Genomic DNA, 16,653 nt, shown 5'->3' with positions numbered 1-16,653 from the left:
TGGGCGCCACTTATTATAAGGCCACAAACAAATCTAACACGAAGCGATGTCTTGATATATTACAACATAATTTTACATTTTGCGCTTCGATCAACGAATCTACATTTATCATTATGATAAGAACAGCTAAAACAACTTACGGACGCAAATATTTGTGTGTGTGTGCTTTTTATTAGTGGCGGTTTATCCATTAGCAATGAAACGTGAATTCTAACTTTTAGATATTCGCAATGCATATTTTATGGTTATTAAGAGACGAAAATTAACGCGACCACTTAAGCAATGTATCGATTAAAGACAAGGTGAGTGTTGGGTGAAAAAACCCTCAGTATAGTGACAAAGTTTGTATGATGTGGGACAATGAATGTCATATATATCAGTTTACTCGTAACCATGGGCTGTGTAACCTGATCAAAACGTCGAGATAAATCTGGTAAAATACCATAGTTTACCTAAACGTTAGCGTTATTTCCCGTTCCTAATAAACCATAAAATATGTATTCTCATTGTAATGTTTCCCTATCTATGATAACACTCACTTCTCATTAAAAATAAAACTAATGAGTTCGAAGAGAGTACCATAGGACAGTATACATTATTTATTATAATGTCAAAATATTTTCGGCTTAAAAATTCAAGTTCGAGATCGTGTATAAGCGTTATCAATTGCAAAAGCCTATTATATAACAAATTTTACAGCTTGTTATCGAAATTCCTAAGACCGATTATTTAACTAATATTCACTATAAAAACCTGTACAAACGAGGAACAGTTCGTATGTGTTTTTGTCTATTAAAATAGTTTGTCTATTAATATAGAAGATTTATAATTTCATCGCATTATACCACATAGAAGGGACTAAAAGTACCACATTTGTACAGTAAAAAAATACACTAAAACTATCCCAAGCAGTGTCCCTCGTCTGTATAGGCTCTAACTTTGTATCAAGTAAACAGACTTAAAAATTAAGCCAATATTAAGAATAATCATGGCTCTAAGATTTAATACATACGTAATGTTCCGTGTAATACCATCTGTAATCACTATACCTCGACAATATTCTATGCACAAAGAATACAGCATGAATAGAGCAACATACAACTTTGTGCTCACATTACGATGGTCAAAATTATATAGTATAAATCATCAGAAATTATAATATCTTTAAAAACTTACACACAAACACAACACATTATAAAATTAAAATAGTAAATATAGACTGCAAAGTAAAATATATAAAGCTCTGTGACTATATAAATTTGTACTATTGTAAAGAATGAAATAATTCGAATCGAAGGAGACTTCATTCCGATCGCTAAAATGTTACAATAATATAAATATTAATCGTGTAATAAAATCACATAGAGTACAATTTGCAACGAGGAACTCGTGACGCGACTTCAAACGCGCATTACTCAAAGACGAGGTTGAGAGTTGAAGGAATCCGCCTGAGTCAAAACGTGGAAGATGCGGATCGCCGCTCGGAAACTGTAGCGGGCACGATCGATTGATCGCCTATTGGAGATCTACTCCGAAACTCTACGCCTCACGATTTACGACACAGCTTGGAGAGGTCGGTGAAATGTCACAGGGGCGTCAAGGCGCCGCCTCCTCAGCCAGTTCAGCCGCTTCAGTCCCTTCAGCTCCCTCTGGCCCGGTTTCATCGACTTCCACTGGCCCTGTGCCCGACAAAGCCGCACGTAGCGTAAGTTCTGACGGTTCCGGGCCAAGATAACGGCCTACACTGCACTCCATATCCGTTCTAAAATTAAAACATTATATTATAAACTACATAGAAGAAAAAAACAATTTTGAGATGGCATCGAAAACCGCGAATTGATGTGAGATGCAGTGGGATCATCATATCAACCGCTTACTGCCTACTGCTGAATATAGGCCTTCCACAAAAGGGGGGTTTTGCCAGTAGTTGCCACACTTGGCTGGCGGACTAACAACCACAGTTAGGCTTTACAAATATGTGTTGCATACAATATTCTACATTCTAGATTCAATTATATAATGTGAATTTAATCTTTCAGGTATAAAAACATTTTGTTATTAACCATTTACATAAAATGACTTTAAACCTTTTTAAACACAGATCAGTACTAGTAACTGTTAATGATATAGACGTGTTTTTATGTTTGGTAGCTTAAGCCTTCAGATGTCTAATAGTAAATTTATAGAAGTCATCATGATGTACTTTTTTAGAAGGACGCTGCTATCCATCATTCAACTATTAAGTCACCTTAGTCACCTCTTACGACACCCACGGGGATGGAAGGGATGGCCTATTCTATACCTCTTTAATTTTATTTATTTTGTTGTTTACCACCTTTCAAGTCGTTCATCGTTATAGCCTTTCTCACACGCCTCTTCCTACTCCTTACATTCATAGTTCTATTCTATGTGCATAGATCTATTCCATATGAAATTCAATTTTGAAACTCTTATATACTCTTTGACATATTTTCCATCTCACTTATACCTCAAACGAAATATCGAAGATAACTGATAGAAAGATGCTAATTACTTGTCTTAAACTCAATGATGACATTGAGATAGTAAAACTTGATGTCATTTAAATATAAATTTATTGGTAACAGATCGTTGTTCACGTTGCCGACCATTTGTTTGTACGCGTCTCGTATAATATATCCATACATTTACTAGAAAGAATAATTAAAAATACCATCAAAAGTGCGTTCAGTAGAATGCGTCATTTAATTTAGTTGCATTCCAAAGAGAAATCACTCAAACATTGTTTATTCAATTGTATATCATCTTCTTCGGCTTTTGTTCTTTTAAAACATGGATCGTTCGTGTGTAATTGAAAACAAATAAAAAAAAATTTTTTTTGTATCGTAGTTTGTCTAATAAAGTTTCGTTATAACTGCGGGTCAGATTTAGGAATTCGTATATCAAGAACAAGTATAATATATTGGCCATACGATTTACTAGAATGCATATTTAAATAAATTTGTTAAATTTAATTTATTACAGATATAAGCATTAGATTTTAATTTTACTTGTAAGTAGTGGCAGTTCCGAAAATTGACGAATTCAAATAAAAAAAAGAACAGTTTGTTATAGTCAAATTCAAGACAAAAACATTGGCCACAACTACGATTAATACGATGGAGCATTTTTTTATCGTAGTCAGTGTGTAATACAAGAGTAAATCCTGTCGATTACAAAGAGGACATTCAAAAAATAAAATTAAATATGACTCACAAAGCGCTAGCAGTGGACATCTGCATCTTCGAAGTGTGCCACTGGTCGCTCGCCTCTATCGAGTCGAATTGCTCTGTCTCTAGAAGTCCAGTTGTGGGCGCGGCAGCGACAGGCGACTCCAGGTTAATGAGCGTGGCGGTTGCCACTTCACCGCGACTCGGCTCCGCAGGCTTTTGTATATCTATTAAAAAAAAATTATAAACTAGCAATTCGGCCTAGCTTCGCACGAGTATTTAGAATGTACAAATATAGAGCCTATGTTAATCGTTGATAATGTAGCTTTCTCTAGATGAGAGAATTTTTGAAATTGATTGAGTAGTTTTCGAATGCGTTATCCATTACGAACAAACGATCAAATCTTTCCTCTTTATATTAGTATAGATATAGATGATTATAAATAAACCAGACCTGTCCAAAAATTATATTATACTGGTATTAGTAAATAGGTCAATCTTTAAAAAGAAAGCATGTGGCATTTTGCATGAGAATTCATTAATCTGTTATTACTTCAAGTTCCGAAATTCCTAATTTAAAATGCAAAACACACACTATTCAGCATATAATTAATGTTATCAGTCAATTCTGTTATCGCATAATATAATAACTATGTGTACTTTGGCATGAAATCATTTCTCTAATGTGCCATTCTATTGTGATACTGATGAATTGTATCTATGAATAATGCAGGAAGCCATAATGCTACATGATGTATTTAAATATATATCCGAAGCTAAATTTTGTTACAGAAGGCATTACTATTTTATAATTGGTATGAATCTAATGAGACCCTTTTGTGATTCTAAAACGTTTTGTGTATAACATAAACTATATAGATCATATACGTCTAGATGGAGCGTCAAGTATCAAAACTATACCATAAACGGTCATCAAACAAAAGAATCTTTTTTCATTATTGTAAGTAGTTTAGTAAACAATTGAAGATATGAATTTATGTTTTTTCTAAGTGATATATAATATAATATGAGCGTACATATTGTAAACAAATTAATCTTCATCCTTTGTTTGGAATTATTTAAACTACTTTTTCTTACTCACTTAATTTAATACTATATACCTATTCACATACAGAAGAAAATAAATCAGCTTTTTTGATAATGTATTTGTAGTGAGACACTCTCTCCAGACGTTATTAATCTAAGAAAATAAAATTAAACGCACGCAAGCAAATAATGTTAAAAGAATGTAAAACAAAAAATGGAAAATATAAAAAAAAGGAAGAAGAAAAAGCAAAGACCTGGTGCATGCATGTAGGTCAACCATTTCTTGACCGGCCGGTTTTCACCGAACATGGCGAGGACGCTGCTTTTCTTTGCATCTGCAACGCAACAGCGTCAGGTATCAACCGCACAGTGAAGCAAACATAGATTAGTCACAAGCAAAGGAAGAGAAGAGAAGGAGTACCGTATGGTCTCGGCATTAAATAGGCCACTCCTTCCTTTCCCGTGGGTTTAGTAAGAGGCGATGGAGGGCGAGGGATGGGCAGCAGCGTCCCTTTTAAAACATTTCCAAAGCCTAACTGAGGTTGCCAATCTGCCTGCCAAGCGTGGCAACTATTGGCAAAACCGCTCAAGGTGGGGGCTATTGTTCAGCAGTGAATAGTTAAAGGCTGATATGATGATGATGAGGGAAGAGCGCAAAGCGATACGGCCGGTAACTATTTGATACTACAACACTGTAAATGGGAGGTAAACGAACTTTCCGTATAAGCTATAAAAAAATCTACAAAATGACTTAATTTGACATCTTAAAAATCAAGTTCAGCTCAGTTGACTTTATCTGAATAGAAATTGACTGAACTGTTTTACCGACAATCAGTCAAATTACATCATTCAAAAACTGCTTCTTTTTACCATGTCAATGTTAAATTTTTTTAATAATGTATTTAAAATATTTAAAAAAAGCACATTATTAATTTCTTTTTTTTTTTTATTTAAAATGACACGGCCATTTTCCTCCCATTTACTAGTACAATATTACAAAACTATGTGATAATGAAGTGTTTGTTTGAATTATCATGCACTAGTAAAATCTAACCCCTTATTCATAAAAATATCAAACCTCTCATAATCTATTTTATAAACCTATTTTAACTATTAAACTGTTTTGTCTTTTTTTTTTTTGCACTAAATTCCCAATTTGAAAAAAAGTGACAACACTGTAAATTAAAATAGGTTTGTAGAAAGTTTTAGTTTTTTATGAATAAGAGGGTAGGTGCATAATTAGTCTTAATAAAATATAAATAAATGATTTTGATAAGACAAACTATTTCAGTGTAAGGCACTAGCCTAATTATTTCTGTGTAAAGTCCAAAATACTAAAACACAATCTTAGAACAACCCGTCAAAGAAATTTCCTTTCATTGATTAATCGTTCATAGTTAAATCCTAATAAATCTGAGTATGAGAATTTTGAGGCAAAAACAATGTTGGGTGACCCCCCTCAGATGGAGCGATGACCTCAAATGTGTTACAGCAAATTAATGGATGCAGATGGTACAGAATTAACTCACTTCTTCGCGATCATCGTGAACCATTCTATTCCTATAACTGAAGGTTGGTATTTATTAAGCTAATCAACCTACCAACATCTACCACCACACGTAGATTTATTTTTCGGATTTGGTGTTTGAAATTAGACAAAATTTTTAACAAAATATATTATTTTAAATATATATTAAAATAATATTAGCTCTGCCAGCGACTTTGTGCACTTAACCGAAACGTATTAAAGTAGCCTATATACTTCTTCATCCCAAATGCTATGAATATATCAAATATTATGACGTTTAGTTTAGCAAACAAATTCCCACACACAAACCCAGTGACTAGTGCGGATAATGACGGCTCACAAATATGGCATGAGTGTCAATAAATTCAAATACTTGCGTCATCTAAATCTATGTACGTCTGTGGACAGCTCTATGTACAGCGGTAATTAATGAATGATCGTTGTGATGAGGAGCCGAATGTGCTAGCTGACCTTGTTTGGATCGCGCATCGCTGCTGGTGGCGGTGGAAGCCGCGGGGGGGCAGCAGGCGGGCTGCGGCAGGTGCGGCCGCAGGGGACGAACCCGGACACGGTAAAAGCGCGATCCGCGCGGCATTAAGTACCGGTTGCTGCTCTATAATCATCAAAACAGTAAAATCATAAGGCACGTAAAACTAAGAATCTACCTATGCTATTCAAGATATTAGGACAAAAATATTGTTTATCAAAAATAAAAAAATTATAAGGTTATATTTATTTTGTAGTTTTGGACGTTAAGTTGTCTTGGCGAAAATATTTAGTTTCATAATCCTTTCTTAAAAAGATTCTAACATTAGTAGAAAAATTCAGGTCTCTCATATTAACTTGACAAATGTTATATACATAATCCAAGTCTCTCGTCGGAATTTAAAACTTAAGAAGACAAGATAAACACAAAGAAAATTTTTTACATCAACCTGTCAACTGTCAATTGAATGATTTCCATTAGTTTCCAAAGATAAAAATTTTATTTTGAATAATCAATCTTAAAATTACAAAATTTCATCTTAACTCCTACGCAGACGAAGGACATTTTATAAACGAGAGAGAATCCTTTGTATCATACTTCATATGTACCCATGCAGTACTTGCATGGGCACTTGTGTTACGTTATTTATGAATACGTAAATGAATAAGTTCTATTATGACAAACTAAACTTATGTCGAAAATGTCCTTCGTCAATGCAAAGGACGTCAAGGAGAAAACGCGTGTAACAAAACGAAATATCCATACCTTCTTCGCATAACAATACTCTTTCGATTCAACGGTAGCTATAGCGTAGAGACGTCTCTCGCTTTCGTTATCCACCTGTATACTGAGATCGAGGGACGGTAAGCAGTCACTATACACGAAGTACATAGTCGACGATTCCTAAAAGAAAATCAAATATCAGAATACTGTTTTTGTCCACCGATCTGCCAAACCAAAAACCCTCAAAAAAGGCTCAACAAATAACATATATATATATATATATATATATATATATATATATATATATATATATATATATATATATATATATATATATATATATATATATATATATATATATATATATATATATATATAGTTTTTTTTATTCAAATGATAATTGTAAATAAATATTTTGATATAAAAAATGTTGTTTTTAAAATTTTTTAACTAACATTATTAGCAAAAATTAAAATTAGAAAAAAAAAATGTTTGGCCCGGGGTCAAATTTTCATTTGCAATGTGACCCGAATATCGAAATATTTAGCCACTCCTGGTGTAGAGGGTGCAGTACCTGCATGACGGTGTAGTTGCGGTGCGCGGGGTCCCACAGCACGAGCACGGTGTGTCCGGGCAGGCACGACGACAGGCTCAGCGCGCCCGCCGCCAGCCCCAGCGGCGTGTGCCCGCGCCACTTGGCCCAGCCGCCGCGCCCGCGCCTTCAATACAAACATCTCATTTATACAATCATCCGTTATGGGCCCATGATCTGCCGACAACTGACACTCCACTACTGTTTAAAAGTCCGCAATGACAAAGCATGAACCATTCATTTTTGAGATTTTAGTGCATTCTATGGTAACTTCGCTTATCAATTTATAGCTTCTTTGCATTACAAATTGCATAAAAAAAGTTGGGATTATTAGTTTTTAAACATATTATATACAGGCGCATTTCTGAACATAACTGTAGTACAATAATTTCATTTTAAAAGCAATTAAAAATATTAAATTTAACAAAATATTAATTTTATATTTACTTTTCCAATAGTACACTTGCCCTCACTCCCCTCCAGAATTGGTATAAATTTTGTAGTATTAATTTAAGGTAGAAAACATCTCCAATCCGCAATGTACTTCCTATCATAATAATAAAACTCATTCATACCTGAAGTCAACATCTTCTTCTCTGCTCTTCTCCCCCTCGTCGGCTTTTTTCTCCAACTGTTTCTTCAGTTCAGCCACTTGTTGCTGAAGTAGCGCTTTGTCATTTTCAAGAGTAGCGAACTGAAAGAAAAAATAATATTTTACATTTTTTAGAGGCAGATTTTGGCATAAGAGTTCCATGCTATTAGTAGAAGGAAAAATTAGACTTGGGTAAAACAGACAATTCCTCGCTTGATCTAACGCCACTTTTATGACACGGCGACAATTTTTCGACAGCAAAATCTTGCTGCCAGCATTAACAAGGAGTAATAAATATCAAATGGCACATATTTTAGTGCTAATAAGCGAATCGAATCATGAAGATAAAACTACTGCACAAAACACTGATATCACTAATCGCTGGCACCGAAATTTTGCCGCCGCAAAAATGTTCCCATGTACACGCGGCTTTATACAAGTCTAAACCTGAGTTTTAAGCAGTGCGTCGTAGTCATTGGTCTCTGGATCGGTGAGCTGTTGTATGGTGTCCCGGTACTTGTTGCACTCGCGCACTAGCGCCTGTTCGCGTTCGCGCAGCGCCTCCAGTTGCCGGTCCTTTTCCGACAGCAGTCGGCCACGTACATCGTTGATTGTTACCTACACACCCACACACCAGTTTCAACCGACGTCTAAAAGGTACTCAAATCGGCTATACTTTTTGCATGCTACGCGATACCTTTATTCACTTTATCCTAAACACGAGGAATGCGAAGTTTAAGTCTTTCCAATCAATCGATCAGGGTTAAGTAGATGCTTTACACAAATCATAATATGAATTTTTTCTCTATTTTCTTCAAATTGCTCACTACTGAATTTTTACTAGTCTATACTAACATTACGCACTCACCGCAAGATGTCTATAAAACTTGGTTAAATATATAAAATGAATCGTTTTCCTGTAACGCGACTACTTTAACCCTCTACTTTAATACATTTTCAATACCGACTAATTGCGTAACTAATAGTTTACCCACCTGTTTCTCAGCTTCATACTTGGCCTTGATGGCATCCAGTTCCGACTCCATTTTCTGTTTCCATTCGGCCTCGCACTTGGCAACCGCCTCCTTGACCGCTTCCTCTCTCTCGACCTCCGCGTTCTCTTTGGTCTGCATCACGATCGCGTTGTGATTCGATATCTCGATCACGTCTGTGCGCTCGATCTTCTCCAGACTCGATTCGGATGGCGAGCGATCCATGTTAGTCAACGCGACCAGACGGAACCTGTTTTTTTTATAAAAAAATTTCTTTAACATAATAGTATTGCTATTTGCACAAAGTTGCAAAGCCTATTCTACAAATAATAAAAAAAATATTATATACTAATAGTATACTACAACTTTGTGCATAAGAATTAAAATAGAAATCATTGTTTTAGAATTCAAAATAAGTATTATTTAAAGCTTCTAGCTATGATAATAAATGATGAACAAAATATTATAAATAATTATTATCTTGAAAGAAGATTTAGGATGAGAGTATTTTTTTGCCAATTTAGAGCCGCTATTTTCTAAACTATTATTATTACTTTAATTTGATTATTTCGTGAAATTACTATTTTACGAGCCATCATAAACTAAATTTATAACAATTTTTACACAATTCTATAAGAATTTTAGTTAATATTGGTTTTAGAATAAAGATTGCGCTGTGACATTAAATTTAAATTCATGTAACCTCAATGTAAAATAAAATGTACCTTGAACGCAAAGATTCAATCTCGGCCTTATAATCCATATGCATTTTCTCCTGTAATTCTTTAATCTCCTTCTGTTTATTTACTTCAATTTCTTCGAGTTTCGTCTGAAACGATGCTATCTCCTGTCGCGTTTTCTCTAAAAGCTCTTTAGTAACCTGATGTTCTTTATTCAATTTCTCTATTTCTTCTTGGTGTTCTACATTTAGATTTTCCTTCTCCCTCTTAAGAGAGTCAATGATGTCATCCTTCTCTTTCAAAGCTGCCTTCATATCACTCAATTCTAATTCATGGTCAAATGTTAGCCTCTGAGTTTGTTCGCGATACCGAATATCAGCCTCTTCGTTACTGCGCTTCCAACTTTCCAGCAGTTCTAAATATTTACTTTTAAAGAATTTCTTCTGTTCATCAATTTCCATTTTTAAATTACACAACTCATCTCGTATGTACAAAATATTGGTTCTACACAATCCATACAGTTTAAAGAGAAACTCTTGTAGTTTTTCCATGTTTATTTTATGAGAATCCATATTATCCTGTAAATTAAAAAAAAGCATTTAAACTCCGTGATCGGAAACTGAAATATTAAAGTTGTGAAAAAATTATATAAAAATAGCAAACAGCCCACATAGTGGAAAAAGATTATAATAGCCTACAGATCAGAGCCATGGGTATAAACAGAACTATGACTTTTCCCTTCTATAACAAAGATGTAAAAGAATCTACCGATAAATATGGTTTCATTACCACAAAAAAAAAATAACAAAACAGATGTTGATATCTAGTCTTATAAACATTAAAAACTTATCTAACAATATATTCATTTGCAATATATAGACATCGTTTTTTTTATGTTCAATACTTTTATATCTGATGGTGATCTTGGTTTATGAAAGATAACGAGGCAAGAATATGTTGCCTCTATAAAGATCACTAATTAATCCATAGCTTAGCCATCAAAATACATACTGAGACAGAACATTTTATACTGGCTCTATATGATCGTACAACAGCCAAACTATACACGTCAAATAAGATTTAGACGCGTTCAGCAATTGGGCGTTCAGTTCAGTTAAGGCTTTAGGTCAGGTGGAGGACATCAATGTCTAATTTATCAGCTCCGAACCAAAATTAGTGCAGGTTAGTTGTATAATCAGACCATTTTACCACTTTCCTTAATCTCGTTTTAATGACCGCTTTATTATTTTTGGAAATTTAAAAAATAAAATTAAATCCATCGATTATTCCGCCTCGTTATATATTTATAAACATCAAACAAATGCAAGGCGTTCTAATGAAAGGTTATTGAGAGTTGGGATATTGAAAAATTGTGATTGTGACTAGCTTGCACTTTGTAAAAAAAATCCATACAGAAATCGGTTTAGATAAAAATTTTGAATTAGAATGTTGAACGACGATACAGAGCCAACATGGAATTAAGTAAATTAATCTATACCTAGTAAGTTATATTGTTTATATCTACAACAGATGATCAGATATGATGAAAAAATATATGAGAAAGCAAAATAACAAAACACTACAAATCTCGATTTAACGGGGCCGGTGAAGACAGGAACAACAAAAAAAATAGCTAAACACATCCATACATGTGAGACCTCTTTACAATTGGTAGCGAGTGGTAAACAATTCGGGTGAGCGCTGATCGAGCGGAAAATTTCTGACGTTTTTTACTAATTATCTACATTAGTTGGATTAATTATTCTGTTTTGAAAGGTAGTTATGAATATGCCTCATAATTTATTTACAAATATTTTACTCAATTAGGTGATATCTGGCAGAAGTCCATATCACTGGTTATTCGATTCACATTATTTTGTTTAGTAATAACAGTGATAGTCAATCTTCATTGACAGTCACAGTTATACTAATAGTAACAGAAATAAACAAAATAATTGTAATCAAATAATCAATGTACACGAATATTTTCCAGATGTAATAAATATTCCTAAGAATAATTTTCTGTATGAATTAATATCAGAAAAAGTTCATTTTAAAATTTAGTTTTTATCGAAACAGGTATTTACTTTTACAATAGCAATGCAAACAATACACAATTCACAAATTTTAAACTATATCAAATATAATATTTTGTATACAGCCAACTAAGGGAGAAGTATGCAACCATCATACAAATATGAATTTTATTACATTTAGACACCTTAATAAACATTTGAAAAGTAGCTGCTATATGAACAGTTTAAAAGCTATGAAATTATAATTCACGACGAATATCTACACTGACATTACAAACATGACAAATTTGTTTGTTTGCAATAGATAAACCCAAAAACTACTTGACTAATTTTAAAAATTATTTTACCAATAGAAAGCTACATTATCAATGATTAACATAGGCTATATATTATATTATTTTGGAAAATTCTATCAACCCGTGCGTAGCCGGAGTATAAAAACCTAACGAAGCTATTCTCCACTCGCTCAGCTTATAATCTGACAAACAATGAGAGGTAGGGGAGGTCTGACACGATGGGCTATGATTACGATCGGTACAGGGGTTAGAAGTACACCTGTCGTTCGTCCCGGCCCCATTCCAAGCTCGACGGTAGCGACTCTTCAATGTAAAAGTCAGAGTTCTCAAACTCGTCGCAGCGTTTTTGGGGGCTCTCGGCTGTTTCCAAGATAACCGGTAGAGATCGCACCTCGGTCACGGTGGCCACCGCCGTCGTCTCGGGGGCGCACGTTGTCGACGTGCTTATCAACTCCTTCGGTGCTATCTGGTCGGTTAGCTTCTCGAAATCTCCCGTCTCTGCCTCAGATTCAGTAGCCCTGGAAATTAATTTACATTTAAGAATTTACTCAATATTGTCTCCAATATTGAATTGATTTTGATTATTTGGTCACATATTATTTATTTCACGATTATAGTCAGTGGTCTTTGAGCATAAGAAATTACTGTTTGTGTAATTTTTGTTTCATACATATTTTATGAATATGAAAAAGAAAACATTTGCAATGACATTAATCTCGTGAAGCTATTTTTTAATGTTTCTGCGAACTTGTGAAAGGCCTTTTACACTGATACTAAAATACTACACAGTTTAAATTATTTGTAACTCTGATATTTCAGAAGCAACTCACCCTTCAAGGCCCAATTCAACATTAACTTCTTTGTCCTCTTGTTCAGGTATTTGCACCCTAAAACAAATTTATAATTTCTTATTTAATCATAATTAGTTAAATAAATAATAATAATAAGGAAATGAAAATTAAAAAACAACAATGCACAATAAGTAATGAGCAATTATTAATCAGATTAATGTGGAATTTGACTAAGCAAATATCTATCATTCTCTCAGTCATTCATAATAAATACAAGTAAAGAGAATTCTTTGGTTGCTTTACTGTATATATGAAAAAATTTTGGTATATATAATTCCTCTATATCCTATTCTACATTTCGTACTCATTATTTTTAGTCTGAATGCACCTTTAAACAAAACTGACCTCTGTTGAAAGAACTTAAGGGTGGCTGTCATATCGTACGTAGGTACATGGGCCGCAAGTTGTGGGAAGGAGTCAGAAAGCGCGGCCACGTCCGCGACCGCTAACTGCGGAAGACGTGCATCGAACTGCACGGGCGCCTGTGTCGCATACGGCGGCGGCATCTCCATCATACCCGGGAACAGGTTGTTCAAAAAGTGACCCTCGAACACCGCATTGAACTCCTGCCGCCGAGATACTTCCTCGTCATGGATTTTCTGCAGCATCGCAGCAAGCTCGGTCGCCCACTGTTAGCAAATCAGAAAGAGAGTTGTGATCAATATAGGAAACGAGCTTATACTGTAAAGAATTCGTATAGAAAATTATGAACGTGCTACTTTGAAAACGATGTCAAATCCAAAGAATAAATACACTTGGCCTACAGATATACAATGCTTCTTTTTTACCTACATTTTGTTGTTGGCACCCATGTAGCGATTGTTAAAAATTTAAAAGATATTCATATTATATAGTCTCCTGTATAAACTTAATATTATAAATAATATTCAGGTTGTCTCACATTTTTTTTTTTATGACACAAGGCAAACGAGCATGCGGCTCACGTTATGGTAAATGACTACCGCTGCCCATGAACATTCGTAACATCAGAGACATTGCAGGTGTACTGCCTGTCTTTTAATATTAAAAAAAATCTCTAATATTAAACACATTTTTTCTGGTACTCCGAGCCGGATATTTTGACTTCTTACTAATACAACATAAAATATACTATCAGGTATTTATATAATAAGTAGACGAAACAAACGTCACGCGTAACATTCTGCAAAACCCTATACATAAGTTTTTTCAAATGATGACAAGCAAAAACAGACGAGTTGGGTGGCACTACACAAAAGACCAACGAAGGCCTGGCAATGTACCTACAAATAGTGTAAAAGACGCTATATTATCAAACCTGCAAATGTGCGGTAGAGAAAGCGCGACGCCGCGCCACCTCGTGTGCGGCACGCACGAAAACAGCGGGCGCGCGGTGCAACTGCGCAACGATGCCAAAGTAACGTGCAAGCCGGTTGAAGCACTGGAACGAGAGCATCGCGTGCGCATCCTGCACCGACATCGAGTTCTCGATACGCAAAACCGTCCTGCAACATAACAACGTATTGGTTATAATGCATTTTTTAAAACAATTTCTTTAATGTAATTTTACTTGTTTATAAAAGAATTACAACAAGGTTCATATTAATTTTATTTATTATATTAAGTTCAACATTTAACACTTTCCTTTACTATTATAAATTCAAAATGTGGACGAGTGCTTGTTTACCAAAATACTAAGAGTGGATTATTTATTTATTTATTCTTTATTGCACAATAAAACTTTGTACAAATGGCGAGCTTAATACTCTATGGCTTTCTCTACCAGCTAATCATTAGATAAAAATAGAAAGCGTATGAAGGGCAGATGTCGTGAAAAATATGTGAGAATTATAGTAACACATTAAAGTAATCATATATATAATACATAAGAAATGCACTTATTAAGGGAGCATTATTTTTTATTCTTTTTATATTAATAAACCTGTGAATTTACTATAGCGTATGTTTTAAGTTTCATGAGATAAAGAATAAACATTTTTCTTATAGCATGACATGTGATCTAAGCAAACACAAAGACAGTATGATGTATGAATGTGACCAACTGAAAAGAGAATGTTCTTTTCTAAATAGTCGGCAACACTATGCTGGCTCATTAATTAATATTTCATACTACGTTTCAAGGATCCGAGATTATATGATGAAGGGAACACATCACGGGAAAGGCCATTATATATCTACATATTAGAATACACTTACCCTAATCTAGCTTTTAGTGTATACGACAATTCATCCTTTGATTTTGTAATTCGCCGTCTGATATCGACTAGCGTCTGGTGTCCTTTGAGTAACTTCTCAAGCTGACACCAGTGCGACTGTACCAAGGTTGGTAGTACAGACGGATCACACGCCGAATTCAAACGGTCACGATACTGTAAACAACATTCTAGTGTTACCATCATAAATTTAAACTCTGAATCTAAAAATAACGGGTTAAAAGTCGTTTGTTTGAATATCTCTGTCCCATTTGTGTTTCAACCGTATAGTTGTGTTTGCATGGCTGTGTTTCGGTTTGAACGTGAATTTACAGGGTACAGAGGAATAACATCTGAGTCCTCAGGAATGGCAACGCATATATGGGCGTAACGTTTTGTCCAATATGTTTATAGACGACGGTTACCACTTTCCATCAGGTGGGCCGTCAGCTTGTTTGCCATTTTAAGTTGTAATAAAAAAAATATTTAAGTATATAATAATCATCATCATTTCAGCCGTTGTCCATCCACTGCTGAACATAGACCTCCCTCATATAGGAGATTTTACCAATAGTTAACACGTTTGATAGGCAGATTGGCAACAGCAGTTAGATTTTCGTGGTATTTTAAAAGAGACGTTGATGCCCATCCCTCGACCATTAAGTTCCCTTAGTCACCGCTTAAGACACTCACAGGAAAGAAAGGAATGGTCCATTCAATACCGAGACCACACGGAAAATTTTTGCCTCTTTATTTTACCTAATTTTGAGCAAAAAATTCACACAAAATACATACAATTGTGGCTTCTATTTCTTTACATAGAATGGAATAAAATAAATTCGGAATATTAATTTTATATTTTCTTTAGTGGCTAATTGTGAGTAGGAATTCAAATCATAGACCTTAGAGGTTTAATCTATATCTGGGCCACTGAACTGATTCATATTCAGGATGTTGCCATTAACAAGGATTGCAGTTGGCAAGGTCAATAGCAACCTTAACGTCTCTTGAGAAATATTTTAAAATAAAGTTGTATAAAATATAATAATGCCCAACATTTTACTAAACAATGTGAAATTTTTAACGTGAATAACTTTTCAAAAACATTTTATATTTATCTTGTATTGCATTATATTGTATCAGCTGGTAACTGTCAACTGCTAGACATAGACTTTCTCCATAAAGGGGAGTTTTGCCAATAGTTGCCACGCTTGGCAAGTGGATTTTTAATCACAGTTAGACTTTGGTGACGTTTTCAGAGAGACGCTGCTGCCCATCCCTCGAGCATTAAATTCCCTAGTCGCCTCTTACGACACCCACGGGAAAATAAGAAGTGGCACATTTTATGCCGGAACCACGTGGCGCTATATACGCATATATTATACACCAAAAAAGGTAACATAAATTAATTGCAATGCTCGTTTGGATTATTAATTATAATAGCATGAC

The 16,653-nt window shown here is 34.5% G+C and overlaps 1 protein-coding gene across 3 annotated transcripts in view; it reads right to left on the bottom strand.

Moving 5' to 3' along the window:
* Nucleotides 1–481: 481 nt before the first annotated feature.
* Nucleotides 482–16,653, bottom strand: part of LOC113517106 (RB1-inducible coiled-coil protein 1) — a 30,930-nt gene continuing 14,758 nt past the window's right edge. Inside the window, exons 9-23 of one of the 3 annotated variants that reach the window (XM_026901672.3) lie at nucleotides 15,209–15,381; nucleotides 14,310–14,496; nucleotides 13,358–13,641; nucleotides 12,992–13,048; nucleotides 12,553–12,679; nucleotides 9,875–10,407; nucleotides 9,153–9,399; nucleotides 8,605–8,775; nucleotides 8,141–8,259; nucleotides 7,548–7,692; nucleotides 7,016–7,153; nucleotides 6,235–6,376; nucleotides 4,490–4,570; nucleotides 3,235–3,415; nucleotides 482–1,762 (exon numbers count right to left, since the gene is read on the bottom strand). In XM_026901672.3, the coding sequence (XP_026757473.2) occupies nucleotides 1,597–1,762; nucleotides 3,235–3,415; nucleotides 4,490–4,570; nucleotides 6,235–6,376; nucleotides 7,016–7,153; nucleotides 7,548–7,692; nucleotides 8,141–8,259; nucleotides 8,605–8,775; nucleotides 9,153–9,399; nucleotides 9,875–10,407; nucleotides 12,553–12,679; nucleotides 12,992–13,048; nucleotides 13,358–13,641; nucleotides 14,310–14,496; nucleotides 15,209–15,381 (2,751 nt within the window). In that variant the 3' untranslated portion in view covers nucleotides 482–1,596. The remainder of the gene's footprint in view (nucleotides 1,763–3,234; nucleotides 3,416–4,489; nucleotides 4,571–6,234; nucleotides 6,377–7,015; nucleotides 7,154–7,547; nucleotides 7,693–8,140; nucleotides 8,260–8,604; nucleotides 8,776–9,152; nucleotides 9,400–9,874; nucleotides 10,408–12,552; nucleotides 12,680–12,991; nucleotides 13,049–13,357; nucleotides 13,642–14,309; nucleotides 14,497–15,208; nucleotides 15,382–16,653) is intronic. The other 2 variants (XM_026901674.3, XM_026901673.3) reach the window with 2 other exon arrangements.

This window comes from Galleria mellonella, unplaced genomic scaffold (assembly GCF_026898425.1).
Source record: "Galleria mellonella isolate WM207_F2 unplaced genomic scaffold, CSIRO_AGI_GalMel_v1 utg83, whole genome shotgun sequence".
NCBI lineage: Eukaryota > Metazoa > Arthropoda > Insecta > Lepidoptera > Pyralidae > Galleria > Galleria mellonella.
The sequence above is the reverse complement of the archived record's forward strand: the minus strand, read 5'-3'. Positions and strand labels throughout refer to the sequence as shown.